Here is a 22029-nt window from a genome sequence, read left to right as displayed (position 1 = left end):
ATCTGTTAACTATCTACCCAACTTCTTTATCCATCCTTTCTAACTCCTCACCCCTCCCTCCCATCCTCTAGACCCATCAGTCACAGGCAGGTCTGTAGGGAGGCCGGGCCCCTCAGACACTCTCTACATGGGCTCCTTGACCATTACTCCATTATCACGGCCAAGGCATGGTGGTGGAGGGGATGGAGGACATGGACCAGACATCTAATGTATCCATTTCCCTCCATTTAGAGCACCGCTGTCCCACTGTACTCTCAAAATAGACTGTGATTGGGATTGAATGTCCATTTAAACTGCCAGCCAGCCCACAAGGGACAGAAGAGAGGGAGGAGAGAGGGAGAGGAAGTCAAGGAGAGAGAGAGAACGTGAAAAGAGAGAGAAGTGATGAGGAGGATGGGAGAGAGAGAGAGAGAGAGAGAGAGAGAGAGAGAGGAGAAGGAGGGAGGGAGGGAAAGTGATGAGCAATGGAAAGTGAAGGGAGATAGAAAGGCGAGAGGGGGATAGAGAGATAAAGTGGAGGTGGGGGGAAAAATCACAGGATGCCTTCCCAAGCTTCAGATCAGATTGCTTTACTTGCAAATGCCCACTCAAACAGAAGCATCCTCTGGAATGTTGTCAAGTGTCAGGACGCAGCACTTGGTATTCTCAAGGTGCCTTCTAAAAAATAATTCAGAACTCCGGATAACACAGGAGTTGGCATCTGAGATGATAGAGAGAGAAAGAGAGAGTGTGAGGAAAGAGGGAGAGAGAGAGAAAGAGAGAGAGGGAGATAGAGAGAGAGAGAGAGAGAGAGAGAGAGAGAGAGAGAGGGAGGGACAGAGAGAGAGAGAGAGAGGGAGGGACAGAGAGAGAGAGAGAGAGAGAGAGAGAGAGAGAGAGAGAGAGAGAGAGAGAGAGAGAGAGAGGAGAGAGAGAGGGAGAGAGAGATACAGACACACAAAAAAGACAAAGCAATGCTGAATGGTACCCTACCTTGTAAGAGAACTCCATTCTTCCTGAAGAAGGGACTCCTTGGCCAAAGTAGAGGACTAAGGAGAGAGAGAGCGAGATAGAGAGAGGAGGGAGGGATGGAGAGAGAGGGAGGAGAGAGAGAGTGATGGTTAATCATTTGGTCATGTAAGCTCTGCTGCAGGCTGCTTCAGACAGACAGAAAGTGTGCGTCCGAAATTGCACCGTATTACCAGGGCTCTGGTCAAAAGTATTGCCTTATATACAGTGTTTTCTCTTTTCCACCTCATGAAATAACTTCTTTTTATTTAAACTTTTTAATTCGCTTGTCAGAAAAGTATGTAGCCATGTCTGCTAGAATGAACGATATACATCTTCTAGTGATCTATTGATAGGACAGGCGCCTGTCAGTCACAAAGCCAGCAATGTTAGGGAACCACTGTGCTGTCCGTCTGTCCTGCCTCTCTGCACCTGTGTTCTTTTTTTATGCCAATTCATCCTAACAGAGCTGGTGTAACTGAGTCCGGTGTGTAGGCCTCCTTGCTCGCACACACTTTTTCAGTTATGCCCACACATTTTCTATAGGATTGAGGTCATGGCTTTGTGATGGCCACTCCAATACCTTGACTTTGTTGTCCTTAAGCCATTTTGCCACAAATTTGGAACAATGTTTGGGGTCATTGTCCATTTGGAAGACCCATTTGCGACCAAGCTTTAACTTCCTGACTGATGTCTTGAGATGTTGCTTCAATATTCCAAACACTTGTCCTGCCTCATGATGCCATCTATTTTGTGAAGTGCACCAGTCCTCCTGCAGCAAAGCACCCCCACAACATGATGTTGCCACTCCCGTGCTTCACGGTTGGGATGGTGTTCTTCGGCTTGCAAGTCTCTCCCTTTTTCCTCCAAACATAACGATGGTCATTATGGCCAAACAGTTCTATTTTTGTTTCATCAGACCGGAGGACATTTCTCCAAAAAGTACAATCTTTGTCCCCATGTGCAGTTGAAAATCGTAGTCTGGCTTTTTTATGGTGGTTTTGGAGGAGGGACTTCTTCCTTGCTGAGCGGCCTTTCAGGTTATGTCGATATAGGACTCGTTTTACTGTGGATATGGATTCTTTTGTACCTGTTTCCTCCAGCATCTTCACAAGGTCTTTTGTGTCGTTCTGGGATTGATTTGCACTTTTCGCACCAAAGTACGTTCATCTCTAGGAGACAGAACACGTCTCCTTCCTGAGCCGTATGACGGCTGCGTGGTCCCATGGTGTTTATACTTACGTAATATTGTTTGTACAGATGAACATGGTACCTTCAGGGGTTTGGAAATTGCTCCCAACGATGAACCAGACTTGTGGAGGTCTACAATTTTTTTCTGAAGTCTTGGCTTATTTCTTTTGATTTTCCCATGATGTCAAGCAAAGAGGCACTGAGTTTGAAGGTAAGCCTTGAAATACATCCATAGGTACACCTCCAATTGACTCAAATTATTTCAATTAGCCTATCAGAAGCTTCTAAAGCCATGACATAATCTTCTGGATTTTTTCAAGCTGTTTATAGGTACAGTCAACTTAGTGTATGTAAACTTCTGACCCACTGGAATTGTGATACAGTGAATTATAAGTGAAATAATCTGTCTGTAAACAATTGTTGTAAACATGACTTGTGTCATGCACAAAGTAGATGTCCTAACCGACTTTCCAAAACTATAGTTTGTTAACAAGAAATTTGTGGAGTGGTTGAAATACGAGTTTTAATGACTTCAACCTAAGTGTATGTAAACTTCCGACTTCAACTGTAGACACGGTTGATAGACAGGCAACAGCAGTCACACACAGCATCAAATAATGTTAATAGTTTATCCTCTTTGGGCTAGGGGGCAGTATTTTCACGTCCGGATGAAAAGCATGCCCAAAGTAAACTGCCTGTTTCTCAGGCCCAGTAGCTTGAATATGCATATAATTGGTAGATTTAGATAGAAAAAACTGTAAAAATCATGTCTGTGAGTATAACAGAACTTATTTGGCAGGCAAAACCCCGAGGACAAACCATCCAGGGAAAAAAAAAATTGAGATCACTATGTTTTCAATTGGTTTTCTATGGGGAACTAGATTTATGAGGCACCTGGTTGCAGTTCCTATGGCTTCCACTAGATGTCAACAGTCTTTAGAAATTGGTTGATGTTTTTCCTTTGAGAAATGAAGAAGTAGCCCTTTCCTTTCTGAGTGTCAAGCCAAGTGTACTTTTTTGTTTGGGGCGTGCGACCTGGAACTCGCTCCACCTTCATTTTATCCGCTATTGAACACAGTACATTCCGTCTTAAATTTTATAGATTATTTATGTTTTAAAATACCTAAAGTTGTATTAGGAAAGTTGTTTGAAATGTTTGGATCAAGTTCACATGTAACTTATTAGATACTTTGTAGTCATGTTGGGCGAGTTGGAACCGGTGTTTTTTCTGAATCAAAGGCGCCAAATAAATTGACATTTTGGGGATATAACGAAGGAATTTATCGAACAAAAGGACCATTTGTGATGTTTCTGTGACATATTGGAGTGCCAACAGAAGAAGATCTTCAAAGGTAAGGCATGAATTATATCGTTATTTCTGACTTTCGTGTCGCACCTCCCTGGCTGAAAAATGTTTATCATGCATTTGTATGCGGGGTGCTGTCCTCAGATAATCGCATGGTTTGCTTTCGCCATAAAGCCTTTTTGAAATCTGACACTGTGGCTGGATTAACCAGAAGTTAATCTTTAAACCGATGTATAACACTTGTATGATTTATGAATTCTTATTATGAATATTTCTGTTTTTGAATTTGCCGTGCTGCAATTTCACTGGGCGTTGTCAAATCGATCCCGCTAACGGGATTGGCACGCGAAGGGATCCATAAGAAGTTTTAAAGAATCAGCAGCCCATTCACTCCAGTAGGCCCCATAAAATCAGAACTATACAAAAAGCACAACCATTTCATTCCAAAAAAAATTAACAAACTAGCTATCACTTCCCATTGCAAATGCATTTCATCACCATCTCACTAACCTATCATCTAAAGTTTAAATGTTTCACAGTCATTCTTTTTAAAGAGATATCTAACAGCAAGCTAGCTGCAACAAAAAACAGCGCCACTCACCAGATGCCAGTGACCGTAAAGTGTCTCGTCAGTGTAGGCTAGTGATGGGTTGGTCGCAAACGATTGGCTCTTTTTTATTAACAGATCTTTTAGGTGAAGGTTGGGAACCGCATCGGTTAGCAAGACGTTCATTTGGCTCTTTAATTTGCATACCTAATTTGCATACCACTGCTTTTTGGCAATTATCTGCAGATAAATTATAAAAACATTTGATGAAGATGCTTAATTCTCACTGCAGGAATATAGGTAGTGGAGAGAGAGACTCATTCTGGTCAAAAATATGATAAAAATTAAACAGATTGAAGGTTGTGAAAGATAATGATACTTAAATGGTATTATTTAAGATATTGATATAGGCCTAGTGCTTTGATTAACCTGTTTGGGATAGGGGGCAGTATTTTCACGGCCAGATAAAAAAACGTACCCGATTTAATCTGGTTACTACTCCTGCCCAGAAACTAGAATATGCATATAATTACTAGATTTGGATAGAAAACACTCTAAAGTTTCTAAAACTGTTTGAATGATGTCTGTGAGTATAACAGAACTCATATGGCAGGCCAAAACCTGAGAAGATTCTATACAGGAAGTGCCCTGTCTGACCATTTGTTCTCCTTCTAGGGCATCTCTATCAAAAATACAGCATTTCTGCTGTAACGTCACATTTTCTAAGGCTTCCATTGGTTCTAGGAAGGCACCAGAAAGTGGAATGAGAGCTCTCCAGTCTCTGGGCGAAAAACAGCAGGGGTTTTTGTGAGTGGTCCTTCTGAGAACAATGACACTGAGGCGCGCATGCACGAGACGACTCCATTTTTTTCGTTCAGTGTTTGAATGAACACAACGTCGCCCGGTTGGAATATTATCGCTATTTTACGAAAAAAAAGCATAAAAATGTATTTTAAACAGCGTTTGACATGCTTCGAAGTACGGTAATGGAATATTTAGAAATCTTTTGTCACGAAATGCGCTGGCGCGTCACCCTTCGGATAGTGACTTGAACACACGAACAAAACGGAGCTATTTGGATATAACTATGGTTTATTTCGAACCAAAACAACATTTGTTGTTGAAGTAGAAGTCCTGGGAGTGCATTCTGACGAAGAACAGCAAAGGTAATCCAATTTTTCTTATAGTAAATCTGAGTTTGGTGAGGGCCAAACTTGGTTGGTGTCAAATTAGCTAGCCGTGATGGCCGGGCTATCTACTCAGAATATTGCAAAATGTGCTTTCACTGAAAAGCTATTTTAAAATCTGCATAAAGGAGTTCTGTATCTATAATTCTTAAAATACTTCTGTTTTTTGCCAACGTTTATCGTGAGTAATTTAGTAAATTCACCGGAAGTTTGCGGTGGGTGTGCTAGTTCTGAACATCACATGCTAATGTAAAAAGCTGGTTTTTGATATAAATATGAACTTGATTGAACAAAACATGCATGTATTGTATAAGGTGTTGACGATGAAGTAGTCAACTGCTGCTTTCTGTGTAGTAAAGCCCATGTTTAACACATGCTTTATTCTTCAATCATACCTTTAGGTCTATGCTCCTGATGTTGTATAAAAGTGAGGGGTCTGGGGGAACTCCCCCCGATTTTTTTTTGCCATTTTCCTGTCATTCTATACTGAACAAAAACATAAACTCAACATCAAAGATTTTACTGAGTTACAGTTGATATAAGGAAATCAGTCAATTGAAATAAATTCATTAGGCCCTAATCTATGGATTTTACATGACTGGGAATACAGATATGCAGATATGCATGTGGTTTGGATGTACTGCTAAATTCTCTAAAATTATGTTTGAGGCAGAGAAATGAACATTAAATTATCTGGCAACAACTCTGGTGGATATTCCTGCAGTCAGCATGCCAATTTCCTGCTCTCTCAAAACTTGAGACGTCTGTGGCATTGTGTTGTGTGACAACTGCACATTTTAGAGTGGCCTTTCATTGTCCCAGCACAAGGTGCACCTGTGTAATGATCATGATGTTTAATCAGCTTCTTGATATGCCACACCTGTCGGGTGGATGGATTATCTTGGCAAAGGACAAATGCTCACTAACAGGGATTTAAACAAATTTGTGCACAGCATTTGAGATAAATACACTTTTTGTGCGAACGGAATATTTCTGGGAATTTTTATTTCAGCTCATGAAATATGGGACCAACATTTTGCATGTTGCGTTTATATTTTTGTTCAGTGTATGATGTTTCTCAACAGTGAATCCATGATGACAGAACATAACCTTTTTCTTAGATTTTTGCCAAAACAAATTACATTGAAAGAGTAGATTAGACTCGTTTTTCTGACTAGATTACTAATCATCCGCCTTCCCTCATAGTCCCACCCACAGTGATTGATTGACAGGTCTGTAACCCTACAAACTCTGTGACTCACAAACAACCTGCCCCATTCCCTGGCAATCCCAACCACAGTGATTGACTGTTAAAGGGTTAGATCACCCAAATAAAAAAATGACACATTGGTTCCCTAACCCAATAAAATACATAATTTGAAGAACAAACATCATTATAGCAATTCCTATCTTGCAGTAAATATGACTTTAATCTAAAGGTTTAATGTTAAAAAAGGTTGTCTTAGAAAATAGTGCTGATTGTATAGGCTTAGACGATATCCAAAATAACTAAAAACAAGCCGAATTCATACTGTCTCTCTGATTTCATTTTCATTCATTTTATTTCTATAGTCATGTCTTTCTACTCAATACCAAAATTAATTTAACCATTCTGTGAGGTAAAGTTGTTAAAGTATTCAATAATTTAGCTGTGTATTTCAGATGGAATTAAAGGCATTAGAATGTACCAGAGACCATCAAAATAGCTTGTTCTGATATTTTTTTCAAGGGGGCATGTCACCCCGGACCCCCCCAGCCTGGAACTCCCTGGCTGGCTACTATTTCTATTTGGCTGGAAACTCCATGTGCTTGGGGAAAACACTGTATATAGAGAATAGAGGCATTTTCAGACCCAGACAAACTGAAATGAAAGCTGGGGTTTTAGCCCATAAGCCACTGATTCTGATTACAGTGATTATATTCCTGGAAGCCCTTGCATTGCTATTAATCTATCCCTATGATTACCACAGAGAATTACAGCCCAACTGATGTGGTCCACAGAGGTGATTTCTCATGACGGGCCCCCAACACACACACACAAACGAGCTTGCACGGATGCACACACATACACATGGACGCACACAGTCGCGAACACGCACACAAACACATAACAAATAGACAAACAGACACATATAGCACACACTCACACATTTGCAGGTGAACACAGTCACACACACACACACACACACACCTCTCGAGATTATTAAGCTGCTAATGGAGCAGATAGTGACTAATGATCGTATTCGTCTTCACAGATATTCACACACACAGAAGATCGAGATCAGTATTTTGTTCACAGAAGTCTCACTCACATGTTTTTCTCTCTTTCTCTCTCTCGGCAACAAATAGCTATGTGGTGCGGCTGCACCAGTCTCAGCCCATGTGTTGCCATGGAGGCGTTCCCGTCGCCTAGCAACCAGTGCATTAATCGGTTCGTGAGGAGCTAACTCGTGGCAGACGGTCATTCAGCCCTCGTCCTCCCTCTCTCCCCCTACTTCCCTCGAGACTCCCTCTTCCCCCTCTCCCCATCCAGATGCCTATGGGGTGTGAAGGAATGTGCCTGGTTGCTGAACAGATACCCAGCATGCTCTACTCTTTCACACTTCCTCTTTCCGCCCCATAGAACCCCTAAATGTTCTGGATGTGATGTATTGCAACACCTTGACCCTAACAACCCAGATATACTGTAGAGCCTGGCTATACCCTAACAACCCAGACATACTGTAGAGCCTGGCAATACCCTAACAACCCAGACATACTGTAGAGCCTGGCTATACCCTAACAACCCAGACATACTGTAGAGCCTGGCTATACCCTAACAACCCAGACATACTGTAGAGCCTGGCTATACCCTAACAACCCAGACATACTGTAGAGCCTGTCTATACCCTAACAACCCAGATATACTGTAGAGCCTGGCTATACCCTAACAACCCAGATATACTGTAGAGCCTGTCTATACCCTAACACACTTCTCTTACACTGACCATCATCCTTGACCTGACATTGATACTGTCTCAATACCCCTCACTGAAGGACACAGTCATGATACTGTCTCAATACCCCTCACAGACATGCCTGTTCTTCACATATTGTTTACCGACTACAGATTTTTTAATTGGCTCTCCTCTCCAATAACCTTGTCCACACATACAATTGAAGTTGTAAGTTTACATACACTTATGTTGGAGTCATTAAAACTCGTTTTTCATCCACTCCACAAATTTCTTATTAACAAACTATAGTTTTGGCAAGTCGGTTAGGACATCTACCTTGTGCATGACGCAAGTCATTTTTACAACAATTGTTTACAGATAGAATATTTCACTTATAGTTGTCACGGCCGTCGTTGAAGAGAGAAGGGGACCAAGGCGCAGCGTGTTGCGTGCTCATCATTATTTATTTTAATTAAAGTGAACACGAAAACAAGAAACAAAGAACGACAGTTTCACACGCTAGAATAACAGCAGTGCAAAATACAACTACCCACAAAGAGACAGGTGAAAACAAGCTCCCTAAGTATGACTCCCAATCAGGAACAACGATGTACAGCTGTCCATGATTGAGAGCCACACCAGGCCAACAAAGAAATACAAAACCTAGAAACCCAAAACAAGAACATACACCAAAAACCCCGGAACACATACATAAAATTCCCCTCTACATACAGATAACCACCCGAACCATATAAAACAAATACCCTCTGCCACGTCCTGACCAAACTACCATAACCAATAACCCCTATTCTGGTCAGGACGTGACAGTACCCCCCCCCCCCCCCAAAGGTGCAGATCCCCGGATGCACCTCACAACAAAAACCCAAAAAATAAACCCCTAACTAAAGGGAGGAAAGGGAGGGTGGCTGCCGTCACCAACGGCTCCTATGCTACACCCCCCCTCCCCAAACCTCCTACAATGGAGGTGGCTCCGGCTCAGGCCTCAGTCCCCTACCTGACCCATCCACCCCCACTGAAATCCTCTGCCTGAGGCCATTCACTGATGACCCTGGACTGTAGGACGACTCTGGGAGCTCCGGGCTGTAGGGCGACTCTGGGAGCTCCGGGCTGTAGGCAGACTCACTCGGTTCCGGGCTGGACACTGTTGCCGGACACTCTGGACTGGACACTGTTGCCGGACACTCTGGACTGGACACTGTTGCCGGACACTCTGGACTGGACACTGTTGCCGGACACTATGGACTGGACACTGTTGCCGGACACTCTGGACTGGACACTGTTGCCGGACACTCTGGACTGGACACTGTTGCCGGATACTATGGACTGGACACTGTTGTCGGAAGCTCGAGACTGAGCTGACGCACTGGAAGCCTAATGCGTGGGGCTGGTAGTGGAGCTACCAGACTGGAGACACGCACTTTAAGGCTAGTGCGAGGAGCGGGAACAGGCTGAGTTGGACTGGGCTGACGCACTGGAGGCCTGATGCGTGGGGCTGGTACTGGATATACCAGGCCGTGGAGACGCACTGGCGGTCTCGATCGCACCTCCTGCACAACCCGTTCTGGCTGGATGGAACTAGTAGCCCTGTATGAGCGGAGTGCTGGTACAGGGCGAACTGGGCTGTGCAGCGGCCTTATGGTTGCCGTGCGTAGAGCGGGCGTAGGGTAGCCTGGACCTAGGAGGCGCACCGGTGACCAGATGCGCTGCGCAGGCATCCTCCTACCAGGCTGGATGCCCACTCTAGCACGGCACTTGCGAGGGGCTGGGATCACTCGCACCGGACTGTGCGTGCGTATGGGTGAGATCGTGCGCACTTCAGCATACCTTGGCGCGCTCCACTTCATACGTTCCCCATAATAACCACGCGGAGCTGGCTTAGGGCTCACCCTTGGCCCAGCCAAACTACCCATGTGCCCCCCCCAAAAAATTATTGGGGGTGCCTCTCCGGCTTCCTCGCCAGCCGTGTTCCCCAGTCGCATTCCCGGTCCTCACCAGACTTCCTCCATGGGCCCTCTCCGGCCAGAATCTGCTCCCAAGTCCATGACTCACGACAGTCCACCCGTTGCTCCTTCCTCCGCTGCTTGGTCCGTGTTTGGTGGGTAGTTCTGTCACGGCCGTCGTTGAAGAGAGAAGGTGACCAAGGCGCAGCGGGTTGCGTGCTTATCATTATTTATTTTAATTAAAGTGAACACGAAAACAAGAAACAAAGAACGACAGACCGACAGTTTCACACGCTAGAATAACAGCAGTGCAAAATACAACTACCCACAAAGAGACCGGTGAAAACAAGCTCCCTAAGTATGACTCCCAATCAGGAACAACGATGTACAGCTGTTCCTGATTGAGAGCCACACCAGGCCAACAAAGAAATACAAAACCTAGAAAACCTAGAAACCCAAAACAAGAACATACACCAAAAACCCCGGAACACATACATACAATTCCCCTCTACATACAGATAACCACACGAACCATATAAAACAAATACCATCTGCCACGTCCTGACCAAACTACCATAACCAATAACCCCTATTCTGGTCAGGACGTGACAATAGTTCACTGTATCACAATTCCAGTGGTTCAGAAGTTTACATACACTAAGTTGACTGTACATATCAACAGCTTGGAAGGAGCCACTGCTCCAAAACCGCCATAAAAAAGCCAGACTACAGTTTGCAACTGCACATGGGGACAAAGTTTGTACTTTTTGGAGAAATGTCCTCTGGTCTGATGAAACTAAAAATAGAACTGTTTGGCCATAAAGACCATCGTCATGTTTGGAGGAAAAAGGGGGATGCTTGCAAGCTGAAGAACACCATCCCAACCGTGAAGCACGGGGGTGGCAGCATCATGTTGTGGGGGTGTTTTGCTGGAGTGAGGACTGGTGCACTTCACAAAACAGATGGCGTCATGAGGAGGAAAATTATGTGAATATATTGAAGCAACATCTCAAGACATCAGTCAGGAAGTTAAAGCTTGGTCGCAAATGGGTCTTCCAAATGGACAATGACCCCAAGCATACTCTCAAAGTTGTGGCAAAATGCCTTAAGGACAAGTCAATATACTGGAGTGACCATCACAAAGCCCTGACCTCAATCCTGTAAAAATGTGTGGGCAGAACTGAAAAAGCGTGTGCAAGCAAGGAGGCCTACAAACCTGACTCAGTTACACCAGCTCTGACAGGAGGAATGGGCCAAAATTCACCACAACTTATTGTGTGAACCTTGTGGAAGGCTACCTGAAACATTTGACCCAAGTTAAACAATTTAAAGGCAATGCTACCAAATACTAATTGAGTGTATGTAAACTTTTGACCCACTGGGATTGTGATGAAAGAAATAAAAGCTGAAATAAATCACTCTCTACTATTATTCTGACATTTCACATTCTTAAAATAAAGTGGTTATCCTGACGGACGTAAGACAGTGAATTTTTACTAGGATTAAATGTCAGGAATTGTGAAACACTGAGTTTAAATGTAGTTTGCTAAGGTGTATGTAAACTTCCGACTTCAACTGTATGTCCTTCCCAGGATAAAGTCTCAATAGGAAATGTATTCACCTTTGTTCCCCTCTTCCATGCTGTATAATGTAGTGGAGAAACGGACATCTTCCTTTTCCTACCATCGTCCAATTTGTTCAACCTCCCCATCCCTCATTGTTAGAAATTACACTTTTACGTCAAGCCAACTATTCCATCTTACACAGTCCAGTGGTTCTGCGAGCCAACCTGCCCACCATCTGACTGGCTGACCGACTGTCTGACTGGCTGACCAACTGGGAGTCAGAGGAGTAAAGAAGAGAAAGGAAAAAATCTCTAGAAGCTTAATAGTGATTCCCTCTGACATACCCTCTGGGATGACCAGAGAACAGAGAAAACAAGAGGAATAGAGAGAACAGGAGAGGAAGGGAAAGGAGAGGGAGAGGGTTGGTGTTGTGGGGGTAACAGGGAAGTATAGAGGCAGATAAAAAGAAGGGGATGTGGGAAGGGAGGGAAAGGAATGTGCAGATGAAATGGGAGAATTGGTTGGAGGATAAATTGGGGGGGGCAAAAAGAGAGGGAGAGAAGAAAGGACAGAAGGGAGGAGGAGTAAGAGGGCGGAAAGTGAGGGAAAGAGTGTGCGAGGGGAGTGTATGGGGGAAGTGTGTGTGTGTGTGTGTGTGTGTGTGTGTGTGTACGTGCAGTATACTGCATACAAAAGTGTGTGGACATCCCTTCAAATTAGTAGATTTGACTATTTCAGCGACACCTGTTGCTGACAGGTGTATTAAATCGAGCGCACAGCCTTGCAATCTCCATGACAAACCTTGGCAGTAGAATGGCCTTACTGAAGAGCTCAGTGACATTCAACATGGCACCGTCATAGGATGCCACCTTTCCAACAAGTCAGTTCGTCAAATTTCTGCCCTGCTAGAGCTGCCCCAGTCAACTGTACTGTAAGTGCTGTTATTGTGAAGTGGAAACATTTAGGAGCAACAATGGCTCGGCCACAAAGTGGTAGGCCACACAAGCTCACAGAACGGGACCACTGAGTGCTGATGCACATAGCGTGTAAAAATGGTCTGTCCTCGGTTGCAACCCTCACTACCGTGTTCCAAACTGCCTTTAGAAGCAACGTCAGCACAAGAACTGTTCGTCGGGAGCTTCATGAAATGGATTTCCATGGCCGAGCAACCACACACAAGCCTAAGATCACCATGCGCAATGCCAAGCGTCGGCTGGAGTGGTGTAAAGTTCACCACCATTGGACTCTGGAGCAGTGGAAACATGTTCTCTGGAATGATGAATCATGCTTTACCATCTGGCAGTCCGATGGATGAATCTGGGTTTGGCAGATGCCAGGAGAACGCTGCCCGCTCGAATGCATAGTTGCCAACTGCAAAATTTGGTGGAGGAGGAATAATGGTCTGGGGCTGTTTTTCATGGTTCAGGCTATGCCCCTTAGTTCCAGTGAAGGGAAATCTTAATGCTACAGCATACAATGACATTCTAGAAGATTCTGTGCTTCCAACTTTGTGGCAACAGTGTGGAGAAGGCCCTTCCCTGTTTCAGAATGACAATGCCCCCGTGCTCAAAGCGAGGTCCATACAGAAATGGTTTGTCGAGATCAGTGTGGAAGAACTTGACTGGCCTGCACAGAGCCCTGACCTCAACCCCATCGAACTCCTTTGGGATGAACTGGAATGCCAACTGCAAGCCAGTCCTAATCGCACAACATCAGTGCCCCAACCTCTAATGCCTTTGTGGCTGAATTGATGCACAGGTCCCTGCAGCGATATTCCAACATCTTCCCAGAAGAGTGGAGGCTGTTCTAGCAGCAAAGGAGGGTCACCAACTCCATATTAATGCCCATGATTTTGGAATGAGATGTTCGACGAGCAGGTGTTCTCATACTGTACTTTTGGTCATGTAATGTATGTGCGTGCACATGTGCGAGATGGTGTGTGGTTATCTGTGATATGCCTGAGGGAAAAGCAAGGGAGGGGGGGAATGATACATAGGAGGAGTAAAGGGAGAGGATGAAAAGAACAGATAGAATGAGTAAAGAGAGAGTGAGAGGTGTATAGTTACCTGTGATATGCCTGAGGAGAGGTGGATGGATGGAGGGAGAGAAGGTGGGATGAGAGAGGAGTAAAGAAAGAGTGAGAGGTGTATAGTTACCTGTGATATGCCTGAGGAGAGGTGGATGGATGGAGGGAGAGAAGGTGGGATGAGAGAGGAGTAAAGAAAGAGTGAGAGGTGTATAGTTACCTGTGATATGCCTGAGGAGAGGTGGATGGATGGAGGGAGGGAAGGTGGGATGAGAGAGGAGTAAAGAAAGAGTGAGAGGTGTATAGTTACCTGTGATATGGCTGAGGAGAGGTGGGAGGAGAGGTGAAGGGGGTAACCAGTCCCGGGGAGTAGGGGTGGTACGGGGTCTTCTTCAAGGCCTGGATCAGGTTGTGTCTGTACTCTGGATCTATGGACCACAACGAGCCTTTACCTATACTCTGAGGGAGCAAGACAGAGGAGGGAGATGAGGAAGAAAAGAAAGAGGATTATTTAACTAACAACATGAAAACACAGGAAACTTGACCATTTGAACGACGGCTGTATGGCTACTGTCCACTGTCCCTCAGAAACCAGTCTACAGAGAGACAAACCAGACCACAAGTAAACACAGAGACACCAGACCACAAGTAAACACAGAGACACCAGACCACAAGTAAACACAGAGACACATGACCACAAGTAAACACAGAGACACATACCAGACCACAAGTAAACACAGAGACACATGACCACAAGTAAACACAGAGACACATGACCACAAGTACACACAGAGACACATGACCACAAGTAAACACAGAGACACATGACCACAAGTAAACACAGAGACAAACCAGACCACAAGTAAACACAGAGACAAACCAGACCACAAGTAAACACAGAGACACATGACCACAAGTAAACACAGAGACACAAGACCACAAGTAAACACAGAGACACATACGAGACCACAAGTAAACACAGAGACACATACCAGACCACAAGTAAACACAGACACATACCAGACCACAAGTAAACACAGAGACAAACCAGACCACAAGTAAACACAGAGACACATGACCACAAGTAAACACAGAGACACAACCAGACCACAAGTAAACACAGAGACACCAGACCACAAGTAAACACAGAGACACATACCAGACCACAAGTAAACACAGACACATACCAGACCACAAGTAAACACAGACACATACCAGACCACAAGTAAACACAGAGAAACATGACCACAAGTAAACACAGAGACACCAGACCACAAGTAAACACAGAGACACATGACCACAAGTAAACACAGACACATACCAGACCACAATTAAACACAGACACATACCAGACCACAAGTAAACACAGAGAAACATGACCACAAGTAAACACAGAGACACAAGACCACAAGTAAACACAGAGACACAAGACCACAAGTAAACACAGAGACACCAGACCACAAGTAAACACAGAGACACATGACCACAAGTAAACACAGAGACACCAGACCACAAGTAAACACAGAGACACATGACCACAAGTAAACACAGAGACACATACCAGACCACAAGTAAACACAGAGACACCAGACCACAAGTAAACACAGAGACACCAGGCCACAATTCCAAACTTAGTTAATATCCTACAACAGGGTTGGGTAGCTTACTTTCCAAATGTAATACGTTACAGTTACTAGTTACCTGTCCAAAATTGTAATCAATAACATACATTTTGGATTACCCATTATTTTTCTATTTTATTCCTTGTGTTATTATATAAATATTTTTTCAATTGTTTCCTCTATTTTTCTCTTTTTCTGCATTGTTGGGAAGGGCCCGTAAGAATTTCAGTGTTGGTCTATACCTGTTGTTCAGGAAGCATGTGACAAAAACTATTTGATTTGATGTATTTTTTCATAAATATTTAAAAGTAATCCAAGAAGTAATCATCTAGATTTTAAAAAGAATCTGTAATCTGATGACAATATTTTAGCTGGTAACGTAACTAATTACAAAAATAAAAAAGATTACAAGTAACTGATAACAAAAAATATTGTAACTGATTGCATGTAATTAGTTACTCCCCAACCCTGTCCAGCACCACAGATCAACGCTATCCAAATTTTGTGTCTTTCTGTTGTTGTCAATACAAAAATGCCCCTAGTTCTATTAAAAAAGCTGTCTACTCTCTCCCACGTGTCTCTCTCTCTCCCTTTCAATCTCTCTCTCTCTCTCTCTCTCTCTCCCTTTCAAGCTCTCTCTCTCTCTCTCTCTCTCCCTTTCAATCTCTCTCTCTCTCTCTCTCTCTCTCTCTCTCTCTCTCTCTTCCTCTCTCTTCCTCTCTCTCTTCCTCTCTCTCTCTCTCTCTCTCTTCCTTCCTTTCTCTCTTCCTCTCTCTCTACCCTCTTCTTGTTCACGTTCTTAACAGTTGTTCTACAGACCAGATCCTACCCACATAACAACTTTAGATCATACTGAAGGAGAGAAATGTCACGTACAGCAATGCAGCTCAATACTTGGTTGTACTTTGTTGGTTACAGCGAGCAAAGACAACCATCAACATCAACCATAGTTAACAAGTTTTTAATGTTATTCTGCCATTGCCACACACATACCACAGGTGCCGTAAAAGAGTGTCGTAAACCATCACATCAATACATACTTCACCATTTGGATCACATGATGTCAAATAGAAACAGCAGGAAGGAGTCCGACAGAGGAGTGACAAGAAATATGTGTGTGTGTGTGTGTGAGAGAGAGACTGCGCCGTCAAACAGTGCATACATAAATATAATCAATCCCAACACTGACTTTTTCTGTTTTTAAATGATGCACATACAAAGCAACAAATGTTTTGGTAACGTTGATTTGGGCCGTGTGAATAGGCTTATCTACAACATTGTGAATACTGTCACTGGATATTAGATGTCAATGTCATGTTTGTGTATCTACAGTTAAAGTTGGAAGTTTACATACACCTTAGCCAAATACATTTAAACACAGTTTTTCATAATTCCTGACATTTAATTCAAGTAAAAATTCCCTGTCTTAGGTCAGTTAGGATCACTACTTTATTTTAAGAATGTAAAATGTCAGAAAAATAGTTGAGAGAATGATTTATTTCAGCTTTTATTTCTTTCATCACATTCCCAGTGGGTCAGAAGTTTACATACACTCAATTAGTATTTGGTGTCATTACCTTTAAATTGTTTAACTTGGGTCAAACGTTTCAGGTAGCCTTCCACAAGCTTCTCACAATAAGTTGGGTGAATTTTGGCCCATTCCTCCTGACACAGCTGGTGTAACTGAGTCAGGTTTGTAGGCCTCCTGGCTCGCACACACTTTTTAAATTCTTCCCACAAATGTTCTATAGGATGAGGTCAGGGCATTGTGATGGCACTCCAATACATTGACTTTGTTGTCCTTAAGCCACTTTGCCACAACTTTGGAAGTCAATGTCCGTTTGGAAGACCCTCTTGTGACCAAGCTTTAGCTTCCTGACTGATGTCTTGAGATGTTGCTTCAATATATCCACATAATTTTCCATCCTCATGAAGGAAATTTTGTGAAGTGCACCAGTCCCTCCTGCAGCAAAGCACCCCAACAACATGAACTGCCACCCCCGTACTTCACAGTTGGGATGGTGTTCTTCGGCTTGCAAGCCTCCCCCTTTTTCCAACAAACATAACGATGGTCTTTATGGCCAAACAGTTCTATTTTGGTTTCATCAGACCAGAAGGCATTTCTCCAAAAAGTATGATCTTTGTCCCCATGTGCAGTTGCAAACCGTAGTCTGGCTTTTTGGAGCAGTGGCTTCTTCCTTGCTGAGCGGCCTTTCAGGTTATGTCTATATAGGACTTGTTTTACTGTGGATATATACTTTTGTACCTGTTTCCTCCAGCATCTTCACAAGGTCCTTTGCTGTTGTTCTGGGATTGATGTACACTTCTCGCACCAAAGTACATTCATATCTAGGAGACAGAACGCATCTCCTTCCTGAGCTGTATGATGGCTGCGTGATCCAATGGTGTTTATACTTGCGTAGTATTGTTTGTACAGATGAACGTGGTACCTTCAGGGGTTTGGAAATTGTTTCCAAGGATGATCCAGACTTTTGGAGGTCTACATTTTTTTCTGATGTTTTCGCTGATTTCTTTTGATTTTCCCATCATGCCAAGTAGAGAGGCACTAGTTTGAAGGTAGGCCTTGAAATACATCCACAGGTACACCTCCAATTGACTCAAATGATGTCAATTAGCCTATCAGAAGCATCTAAAGCCATGAAATCATTTTCTGTTGTTTAAAGGGACCGTCAACTTAGTCTATGTAAACTTCTGACCCACTGGAATTGTGATAAAGTGAATTATAAGTGAAATAATCTGTCTGTAAACAATTGTTGGAAAAATTACTTGTGTCATGCACAAGGTAGATGTCCTGACTGACTTGCCAAAACTATAGTTTGTTAACAAGAAATTTGTGGAGTGGTTGAAAAATGACTCCAACCTAAGTGTATGTAAACATCCGACTTCAACTGTATATACCGTGCCAGTCAAAAGGTTGGACATACCTACTCATTACTGGGTTTTCTTTATTTTTACTATTTTCTACATTGTAGAATAATAGGCAAGACATCAAAACTATATAATATAACATATTCAATCCTGTAGTAACCAAAACAGTGTTAAAGAAATCCAAATATATTTCATATTTGAGATTCTTCAAAGTAGCCACCCTTTGCCTTGATGACAGCTTTTCACGCTTTTACTTTTACTTCACTACATTCTTGTAGAAAATAATTTTCTAATCCATACATTTTCCCTGACACCCAAAAGTACTCCATACATTGTTTAGCAGGACAGGATAAGGGTCCAGTTGATGTACTAACTAATAAAACACGTCGTCATTCCCCTACTGCCTCTCCTCTCCTCTCATCTTGTCTCCTCCTCTCCTCTCCTCATCTCGTCTCACTGTCCTCTCCCTCTCCTTTCCTATTCGCTCCTCCTCTCTTCTCCTCTTCTCTCGTCTCCTCCTCTCCCTCTCCTCTCCTCCACCTCCTCCTATCTTCTCCACTCTTCCTCTCGTCTTCTCCTCTCCTCTCCCAGACCGTGTCATGGTACCATTCTCTAAAGCCCACTGGAGGTTTCTTCCACAGCTCTGAGTACCCTCCCTTCTGGATTATTCCATTATGTGGAGCTGGTTTATCCTAATTCACCCAGACAACACCAGGTCTGCGTCTCAAACAGTGGTGACCCGTCATTCAGGGCAGGGCCCCACCTGTTTTGAGACCCACATTTTTAGCAAAAAAATAAATAAAAAAATGATAAAATACAAATTTGAGGAGGCTTGCCTGTTATTTTGGCATTAATATGTGTCACATATCAGTTTGCAAACAATGTAAAAAAAAACATATATCATTGAGTTAATAAAGTTGCAGACAAACATGGTCTCTTTTTTATTTTCTTGAGTAAGACAGCTCCAAAATGCAGGTGTTTCATCCTCGCTCAGCGCTTTCTGTGGTGGTGGGTCAAGCCAGCAAAAAATATTGAGCATTGTGCCCATGATTGGCTCAGTGTTCTGTCACTCATGGGGACACTACATCACTGCCAAGTCTAAGGGTAGAGCTTGAAAATTCAAGCCCCTTGGGTGCTGCCATAGAGTTACATTAGAAGTGCCCATCCAAGAAGGCTCAAGGTCATTGACCACAGGTAAAATTACGTCAAAACATGTTATATCTAACGTAGCTTTGATTGGACTGATCATGTCAACATCATACTTTCAAAATCTTAGCTATCAGTCATCATCATGAATCAAGTCGACAATCTACTGGCAATCGTTGTCATATGAAGAGAAATAATGAAGAAAAATTATAGATAAAACGTATCGGTGCTCAATGGCCAGTTGACATACACATTACACATAAACATTACACTCTTCAAGAGAGCGAGAGTTGCACCCCTTCTCAAAAAACCTACACTCGATCCCTCCAATGTCAACAACTACAGACCAGTATCCCTTCTTTCTTTTCACTCCAAAACTCTTGAGCGTGCCGTCCTTGGCCAGCTCTCCTGCTATCTCTCTCAGTATGACCTTCTTGATCCAAATCAGTCAGGTTTCAAGACTGGTCATTCAACTGAGACTGCTCTTCTCTGTGTCACGGAGGCTCTCCGCACTGCTAAAGCTAACTCTCTCTCCTCTGCTCTCATCCTTCTAGACCTATCTGCTGCCTTTGATACTGTGAACCATCAGATCCTCCTCTCCACCCTCTCCGAGTTGGGCATCTCCGGCGCGGCTCACTCTTGGATTGCGTCCTACCTGACAGGTCGTTCCTACCAGGTGGCGTGGTGAGAATCCGTCTCTGTGCACCACGTGCTCTCACCACTGGTGTCCCCCAGGGCTCAGTTCTAGGCCCTCTCCTATTCTTGCTATACACCAAGTCACTTGGCTCTGTCATATCCTCACATGGTCTCTCCTATCATTGCTACGCAGACGACACACAATTAATCTTCTCCTTTCCCCCTTCTGATAACCAGGTGGCGAATCGCATCTCTGCATGTCTGGCAAACATATCAGTGTGGGTGACGGATCACCACCTCAAGCTGAACCTCGGCAAGACGGAGCTGCTCTTCCTCCCGGGGAAGGACTGCCCGTTCCATGATCTCGCCATCACGGTTGACAACTCCATTGTGTCCTCCTCCCAGAGTGCTAAGAGCCTTGGCGTGACCCTGGACAACACCCTGTCGTTCTTCGCTAACATCAAGGCGGTGACCCGATCCTGTAGGTTCATGCTCTACAACATTCGCAGAGCACGACCCTGCCTTACACAGGAAGCGGCGCAGGCCCTAATCCAGGCACTTGTCATCTCCCGTCTGGATTACTGCAACTCGCTGTTGGCGGGGCTCCCTGCCTGTGCCATTAAACCCCTACAACTCATCCAGAATGCCGCAGCCCGTCTGGTGTTCAACCTTCCCAAGTTCTCTCATGTCACCCCGCTCCTCCGCACACTCCACTGGCTTCCAGTTGAAGCTCGCATCTGCTACAAGACCATGGTGCTTGCCTACGGAGCTGTGAGGGGAACGGTACCTCCGTACCTTCAGGCTCTGATCAGGCCCTACACCCAAACAAGGGCACTGCGTTCATCCACCTCTGGCCTGCTGGCCCCCCTACCTCTGCGGAAGCACAGTTCCCGCTCAGCCCAGTCAAAACTGTTCGCTGCTCTGGCACCCCAATGGTGGAACAAGCTCCCTCACGATGCCAGGACAGCGGCATCAATCACCACCTTACGGAGACACCTGAAACCCCACCTCTTTAAGGAATACCTGGGATAGGATAAAGTAATCCCTCTAACCCCCCCCCCCCCCCAAAAAAAAGATATTGTAAAGTGGTTGTTCCACTGGATATCATAAGGTGAATGCACCAATTTGTAAGTCGCTCTGGATAAGAGCGTCTGCTAAATGACGTAAATGTAAATGTAAGTTGGAAATTGAAAATTCAACAATGAGTGGTTTGGAAGGAATCCGTGGCTAACTGCAAGCAGCAAGTGGCTGTGTGGTCCCAAGTCTGAGATTAAGGTTCTTGTTTCCTAGTTTATAATTATAAACATTCAACACTGGCCATGCTGTCAATGAAGCATGATTTGTGCCGGGCTCAAAGCAACTGTTAACTCGGAACTGCAAAATCTGAGTTTAGTGAGTTCAAGACAACTGGGAACTTGGAAAAATGAGCTACAACTGGGAAAATACGTTTTGAACTTTCATCCAACAAGAATTGTAAATCCAGAATTCGGGCCTCTTTCTAGAGCCACAACCTGAAGATCACTGACATCATAATGATTTATGATGACGTTCCCAGTTGTCTTGAAAGCACCATAAATCCAAAGAATGGCAGACTTTCATTACCTTCCTATTCAAGTGAACACAAGGTGAGTCCAAAAATGTATTGTATGCTGCTGCATAAATTATGTAATATGCCAGGGAGATATGTATACTGGGAAAGGGAAAGGGAAAGGGGGATACCTAGTCAGCTGTCCAACTGAATGTATTCAACTGAAACTGTAGCTAAGAAAGTAATACTAAGTGTATGTTACGTAGTAAGCTGTTAGTAGCCAATGTGCCTCACCCTAATAGTTTGGTCTATTTTCACCTCTTAATTTCACCTGCTGTTCTGACTTGGTGGTGCACATGTAATCTATTACCTGTTTTTGAGAAAAGTAATCATTGAATACTGTAAGAGCTTTCATTGCCTGCTTATATGCCCCCTTTATTTATCCTACGGTTCTGACTTGGTGTACAGGGAGAATACTGTAAGAACGACCCATGTTCTGAAT

The 22029-nt window shown here is 43.8% G+C and overlaps 1 protein-coding gene across 2 annotated transcripts in view; it reads right to left on the bottom strand.

The window, feature by feature from the left end:
* Nucleotides 1–22029, bottom strand: part of LOC106608229 (forkhead box protein N3) — an 89818-nt gene that overhangs the window by 27602 nt on the left and 40187 nt on the right. For both annotated transcript variants that reach the window (XR_006770342.1, XM_045721092.1), the window contains exons 3-4: nt 14017–14165; nt 973–1028 (exon numbers count right to left, since the gene is read on the bottom strand). Coding sequence is in view for 1 of the 2 variants with exons in the window: in XM_045721092.1 (XP_045577048.1) it covers nt 973–1028; nt 14017–14165 (205 nt within the window). In the remaining variant the exon portion in view is untranslated. The remainder of the gene's footprint in view (nt 1–972; nt 1029–14016; nt 14166–22029) is intronic.

This window comes from Salmo salar, chromosome ssa06 (genome assembly GCF_905237065.1).
Source record: "Salmo salar chromosome ssa06, Ssal_v3.1, whole genome shotgun sequence".
Taxonomy (NCBI): Eukaryota; Metazoa; Chordata; class Actinopteri; order Salmoniformes; family Salmonidae; genus Salmo; species Salmo salar.
This window is presented reverse-complemented; position numbering and strand designations above follow the sequence as displayed.